This window comes from Oncorhynchus gorbuscha, linkage group LG03, assembly GCF_021184085.1.
Source record: "Oncorhynchus gorbuscha isolate QuinsamMale2020 ecotype Even-year linkage group LG03, OgorEven_v1.0, whole genome shotgun sequence".
NCBI classification, from domain to species: Eukaryota; Metazoa; Chordata; class Actinopteri; order Salmoniformes; family Salmonidae; genus Oncorhynchus; species Oncorhynchus gorbuscha.
Genome location: NC_060175.1, coordinates 50,677,798 through 50,684,592, shown reverse-complemented (window position 1 = coordinate 50,684,592; position 6,795 = coordinate 50,677,798). Strand labels below are relative to the sequence as shown.

Here is a 6,795-nt window from a genome sequence, read left to right as displayed (position 1 = left end):
TGTGGTAGGATTCGATCCTGTATTGACGCATCGCCTGTTTTGATGATTCGTTGGGAGGGCGTAGCGGGATTTCATACAAGCTCAATATGGACCTGGAAATACATGTTCAAACATGACATAGAAATCTGACAGGGTAATCAGTTGATTGCTGATCGCCTTGAACTGAGCATTTGACCACATAATAGCTAACCCGGATTAAGAAGCTCACGTCTTCAGCAACACATTTATTAGAATAAGTTGGCAGATGTCAAGACGGAAGGCCTCAAGAAAGAACGCATGACCACAATTATTATTATTTTTTTTACATTTATTGCTTTATCTGAATACCGCATTGAAAGCCCAATCATTCAGAGCATACACAAACTATACAATTATATATGGTTTCACAAAGGCAGTGAACATATACTGTATCACAATCTACAAAAATCTACTTTACAGAAATTTAAAATTCTACATATCAAAAAGTACAGCTGCAGAAACAGGTGTAAAGCTGGTAACCAGTAAATGCTCTGGATATCTGTCAGTCAAACAACTTGGTGACATCACAATACAAAGCAGAAGTCATCTTTGTACTTACAGCTGGTTTTGGAAATGAAATAACTGGCTGTCAAAAAACATATTTTCCAAAATAAGTAATTCAGTTGAAATGTTCATATAAATGATGGTTCAATGCACCCAAAATGATATGTTACATTTTAAGGTAAAAGGTAGCATGTTATATTACTCTGAGTTGGGTCGGTAGTGTATCATCGCAAAGAAAATAGATGCAATTAAAAAGGAGAATAAGGACACATATGGAAAATCTATTTCAATACTCCCAACTCACGAGGAAAATTTATGGGGGGGGGGACAAACAAACAAGGAAATATACATTTTTTCAACAACCAAGATGGCGGCACGAGTAAAAACAGTGGTATGAGCTGGATGCTAAGGCTTGTGCTTCAGTCAGAAACAGAAATGATTCTAGCTAGTTCATCGCCGGAGTGATTAACTGAGCATAAATAATGAGGCAGTTAATTAGCGGCGATAGCTTTGTCTCGACTCTGGTGTGGCAGAGGTGATAATCCACAGAGACAAACTGGCTACAGGGGAAAAAACTGCCTGATTTACTTTTCCTGACAAATGCTTAAACTGATGAGGGAAAAAAGCCAGATGAACACCCCGACCTATCAGCACAGCCACAACAAAGATTATCTGCAACCCCAAAGACTGATCAAGGCTGAAACAAAGACCTCTAGAGACCACAAGCCTTAAAATGAAAACTCTAAATAGTGTAGGAAAAAAAATCCAGTTTGTATTTGATTCAAAATAAAAAAATGTTTATGCCCACATCAGGTGGTCATTTTGAGGAGTGCCCAAAATGTAGACAAGGCGTAAAGTATCTAGGGAACCAGGATGGCGCATCCCCTTCACCGGTGACACTCAAGCTGGACTTGAGGACAGATGTTCTGAATAGTCAACAGATGGATACTGAGATCCTAGTCCTGCTCCATGGGCTCCTCACTGGTCCCAGTGTCCAGGCTACCGCTCTCCATGGCGCCCTCTGCAGGTGGCTCAGAAGTACTGCTGGAGGGAGCAGAGGCTCTCTCTTCCCTGGCTCCACTCTCCTCACTGCTACTGCTGCTGACACTACTGCTGCTGCTGACTGGGTCACTGCCCTCATCGCTTTCTCGGGCCTCGGGGCTCTCCAGGACGCCAGCAGGGGCCTGCTGTTCTGACTGGTCCATGTCATTACATTCCTCTTGGGAGCCACAAGGAACCTCCCTCTCTGCCTGCTCGTCCTCCCCGGGCCCTGCTGATGGCTCCAACTGTGTGCTCGATGGCTCTGTGGGACCGGCAAGGACACAGAAATAGAGTTAGTAATGTTAGCTGCATAAGGGTTGATGCAGATCTGGCAAGCAGATAAGCTGAACCTGCGATGAACCCCTCAGAATTCTGCCAATTCAGGCAACTCCTGGTCCTGCTCATACACGTACTAATATCCACAAAGGATTGCACCAGCAATGCATGTTGGCATGATTGGCAAAAATAAAGAGTGAAAAACAAGTCCTACCGTGGTCTTCACAAGTCCCAGCAGTACTGGGAGCCTCACTTCTCTTCTCGTCTTCCTCCTCCTGGACCATGGACTCTGCCTCTTCCGACAAACTGTCATTGTTGCCGTGTCTGAGGGTGTCCCCCTCCTGCTCATCCTCTTTGCTGAACTTGAGCCTCTTCACCTCGTGTTGCTCCGCCTCCATATCCTCTTCTTCCTCGTCGTCATGGTGCTTGTTCTTCACAGAGCTCCCCTGGGTACCTGATGCCGACACCTCACTGAGAGAGCGAAGATTCATCACACATTCAATTCATCAAAAGAAAAAAGTAGGAAGTGAGTATCACACAGTCTGTTAGGTAGCAACTGAAGTACCTGGAGGGTTTGTCATGTCCCTGCTCTGTGGTAGGGTCTTTGTTTTCTGTACTGTCCGGTAGGCCGTTTGTCGCTAGAGAGAGCTTTGGTCTGTTCAGCGGCCTGGGGGTCCCTGGGCCATTCACTTTCCTGCAAGAAAATAGAGGAAGAGTGAAAGAAATGTAGTGTAAGAAAAGTGTCAGAAATGTGAGTGGTTTACCTTTAGGCAACTAGGGTGAGAAAATAGGAACCTGTCATTTGAGCTTTACCTCTCTGTAAAAGCAGATGCGTTCCCAGGCAACATAACACCATTCATTCTATTCACACCACTGCATCCGTTTTTCCTTCATGACAGAGAGAAACATACAGTAATACAATATTTTACTTCATATAAACTATACTGGACAAAAATATAAACGCAACATGTAAAGTGTTGATCCCACGTTTCATAAGCTGAAATAAAAGATACCAGAAATGTTCCACACACAAAAAGCTTATTTCTCTAAAATGTTTACATCCCTGTTAGTAAGCATTTCTCCTTTGCCAATATAATCCATCCACCTAAAAGGTGTGGCATATCAAGAAGCAGATTAAACAGCATGATCATTCCACAGGTGCACCTTGTGCTGGGTAAAATAAAAGGCCACTAAAATGTGCAGCACACAACACAATGTCACAGATGTCTTAAATTGGGGGAGCATGCAACTGGCATGCTGACTGCAGGATATCCACCAGAGCTGTTGCCAGATAATGAAACGTTTATTTCTCTACCATAAGCTGCCTCCAATGTCATTTTCGAGAATTTGGCAGTACTTCCAACTGGCCTCACAACCGCAGATCACGTGTAACCACGCCAGCCCAGGACATCCACATCCAGCTTCTTCACCTGCGGGATCATCTGAGACCAGCCACCCGGACAGCTGATGAAACCGAAGAGTATTTCTGTCTGTAATAAAGCCATTTTATGTGGGGAAACTCATCCTGATTGGCTGGGCCAGCTCCCCGGTGGGTGGGCCTATGCTCTCCCAGGCCCATCCATGGCTGCGCCCCTGCCCAGTTGTGAAATCCATAGATTAAGGCCTAATGAATTTATTTCAATTGACTGATTTCCTTATATGAACTGGAACTCAGTAAAATCGTTGAAAGTGTTGCATGTTGCATTCATATTTTTGTTCAGTATAAATACAACGAATCACCTCTTTGTAAAAATGTTTCATTTATATAATTATTGTCCGTATAACAATAAGGACAAAAACAACACTTACTCTGAAGTAGGATGCACACAGCTGACCACCATCACATTCTGGAAGAAGAAAAACCCTTCAACACAAACACTTCAAAATATAAATACTATACAACATATAGAGACTATACACATCTAATCTAGTATAACACTGCACAACTACTCCACTCACCTTCTCAACACCTCTGAGGAATTTCTCTGTCCCTGTGTAATTTCTCTTGGGTTCTGTAAGCAGCTCACACAAACGCTGAATCGTAAATGGAATTCTGAAGGAAGTAAGTCAAGAGGTTATTTAAATAAACCTGAGGTAGGGCTAGCTCAAGAAAAAAAAGGTATAAAATATAAAATAAACTATAATGACATGCGTGTTTACAATATGGTTGTGATTGGGGAGGCAGGTAGCCTAGTGGTTAGAGCACTGGGCCAGGGGTTAGCGCGCTGGGCCAGGGGTTAGCGCGCTGGGCCAGTGGTTAGCGCGCTGGGCCAGTGGTTAGCGCGCTGGGCCAGGGGTTAGCGCGCTGGGCCAGGGGTTAGCGCGCTGGGCCAGGGGTCAGTAACCGAAAGGTTGCTAGATCGAATCACCGAGCTGACAAGGTAAAAATATGTTGTTCTGCCCCTGAACAACGTAGTTAACCCACTGTTCCTAGGACATCATTGTAAATAAGAATTTGTTCTTAACTGACTTGCCTAGTTAAATAAAGGTAAAAAAATGTCAAATAGATTTGAGCACTACAGTACATGTGACACCTAGAAATGCCTCCAGTAGATGGCGCCCTTGTACAACCACCACAAAGTCAGCAGCGTTAACTCTTTAGATGCCATGACATGATCACAAGAAACCAGTTGATTCTATAAGGTTATACTGGTACCTACCCATTGTATCCATTCACAATCTTCAGTATCCTCTCCTTCATGTCCTCAAATGGAATGGAGTCCACATTGGGATTGGCTACCCCTCTTTGATCGGGTGCTGAGGCATTGAAGTCGTCCATCACCTTCTCCAGTTTGAAGAGGAAATAGCTTTTAAACTGAGACCACTGAACACTGGAAAGACAGAGCACAGATCTCTTAACAAAAGTGATACAGCACATGCAGAAGAGAAGACTAGGCATGATCTAGGACTACACCTCATAATTTGAACCAGTGATGTTGAAGTTATCCCACTGAGCATGCTTCATCCTCTCACATGCATGATATCTGTAGCTACAAGCTTGTCAATATGAACATTCCTTACATGGTTTCTCCAGTCTTCGCAACATGACACAGAAACTGGTCGAGCAGTGGTGCCACTTCTTTCTTCCCTTTATTGTCAAAGTCTAAAGAGAACAGTGATATCAAGTCAATTAGCACAACACAACAGAGCAGGGAACTTTGGATATATTGGCTTGATTATGAAACCATTGACAACGTTAATGATGACTTGTGACTACAACACTGTCAGTGTGTTCATGCTATTTATGCTGCAGTAATTTGTGTCAGTGGGCTAGGGTCAGTCTCTTATATCAGGAGTATTTCTCCTGTCTTATCCGGTGTCCTGTGTGAATTTAAGTATGCTCTCTCTAATTCTCTCTTTCTCTCGGAAGACCTGAGCCCTAGGACCATGCCTCAGGACTACCTGGCATGATGACTCCTTGTTGTCCCCAGTCCACCTGGCCGTACTACTGCTCCAGTTTCAACTGTTCTGCCTGCGCCTATGTAACCCTGACCTGTTCACTGTGATTACTATTATTTGTCAATGCTGGACATTTATTAACATTTGAACATCTTGGCCATGTTCTGTTTAAATCTCCACCTGGCACAGCCAGAAGAGGACTGGCCACCCCTCATAGCCTGGTTCCTCTCTAGGTTTTGGCCTTTCTAGGGAGTTTTTCCTAGCCACTGTGCTTCTACACCTGCATTGCTTGCTGTTTGGGGTTTTAGGCTGGGTTTCTGTACATCACTTTGATATATCTGCTGATGTAAGCAGGGCTATATAAATACATTTGATTTGTTCAGCCATTTATCTCACCAGCTGAAAGAAAGGAAAAAGCAAATAGAGCCGATCGACTTAGCTAGCTTGCTAACTGTGACACCAACTGAAAATGTAATTGTGTTCTCATAAACCTTTATAGCGACCTACCCAGCGAGCTAGCTAAGTGTGGCCATTGTCATCGGTCAAGTTAAGTGAACTCAAACTTGCAAGCTAGCATGTTAGCTAGCTCGCTGGACAACTTGTCAGTTAGCTACATAACATCAACAATTAGTTGGGCTTACCTTCATGATATTGTCTTACTGGCTAGTTAGCTAACTAGCGTAGTCAATAGAAAATTCACAAGCCAACTAACTGGAAATGGTAGCTAACTACCAATGATATATACATCATTGCTGACTACCGGTAGCTAACTTAATCAGTTCATTAGTTTGCTAACGTTAGCTAGCTAAGCTAACGTTAGCAGTGCGATGGAGTTGTCAACAGCACCATGGCTAACTAGCTAGTTAAATTGTTGAATTCAGAAATAAATATATAAACCTCTGGAGGTTTGAGAATTGATAGCTAGTTGCCTTTAAGCTAAAGGGGAAACGCTAACGTTAGTTAGCAACTATGCTTATTCTTCCGAATGTTAGCATTAGCTGACTAGCTAACATACGCTTATAGCTAGCTATTGTTAGCCACAGTCAACACCTTCTGGCAATATAACCACTGTAGTATAGAATAAAGTAAAACAAAAAGTCTGACTTTCTTTAAATATTACGTTATTCATAAGAACCCCAAAAACCTTTAAGCGCCTCTTGAAGTGAGTCAATTTCCATCATGTTGTTGTCCTCTGTCAATCTCTTGGAGCAAGAGGCAGACTAGTGGTGGCTGCGTTCAACACAAAAAAAATAGTGGGTTCGTCCTCCCTGGGATCCTTGGGACGTCCATATCCCACATTGAAGTTTAAATCTAAAATGGTTTTAAGGTTAGTATGTAAGGATTATGGTATGGATTAAGGTTCTAACAATGCGATATAACAATGAGATGTAGGTTTAGTTATACAAATCTTTGGTTAGGGTATGGACGTCCAAAGCATCCCAGATAGCGCTGCCCCATAACATGTAAGGGGAAGAAGAAGCGTTTTAATATGGCGCTCGTGAGGTCGTTGCGGATCAGTTCAGAACGCAGAAAGTACAGGGAGTACACGCTGCTGTT

At 43.1% G+C, this 6,795-nt stretch overlaps 1 protein-coding gene across 2 annotated transcripts; it reads right to left on the bottom strand.

Annotated features, from left to right (window-relative positions):
* Positions 1-659: 659 nt before the first annotated feature.
* Positions 660-6,534, bottom strand: ppp4r2b (protein phosphatase 4, regulatory subunit 2b). 2 transcript variants are annotated; one of them, XM_046342810.1, is made up of 9 exons: positions 6,383-6,534; positions 4,861-4,942; positions 4,500-4,670; positions 3,799-3,892; positions 3,649-3,686; positions 2,653-2,727; positions 2,405-2,533; positions 2,054-2,310; positions 660-1,825 (listed from the first exon to the last, which is right to left on the bottom strand). In XM_046342810.1, exons 1-9 carry the CDS (start codon positions 6,417-6,419, stop codon positions 1,479-1,481), a joined length of 1,230 nt encoding a protein of 409 aa, XP_046198766.1. In that variant the 5' UTR covers positions 6,420-6,534; the 3' UTR covers positions 660-1,478. The 2 variants fall into 2 exon arrangements, with proteins under 2 accessions (XP_046198766.1, XP_046198767.1); XM_046342811.1 differs by lacking the exon at positions 6,383-6,534 and adding an exon at positions 6,359-6,378.
* Positions 6,535-6,795: the final 261 nt, after the last annotated feature.

What these genes read in the sequence shown, in the direction of transcription:
- ppp4r2b (XM_046342810.1), bottom strand. Translation starts at nt 6,419, where the DNA reads ATGATGGAAATTGACTCACTTCAAGAGGCGCTTAAAG. An exon ending in GCGAAGACTGGAGAAACCAT is followed by an intron (nt 4,671 to 4,860) that starts GTAAGGAATGTT and finishes CTGTCTTTCCAG; the next exon opens with TGTTCAGTGGTCTCAGTTTA. An exon ending in TGGGACTTGTGAAGACCACG is followed by an intron (nt 1,826 to 2,053) that starts GTAGGACTTGTT and finishes CCGGTCCCACAG; the next exon opens with AGCCATCGAGCACACAGTTG.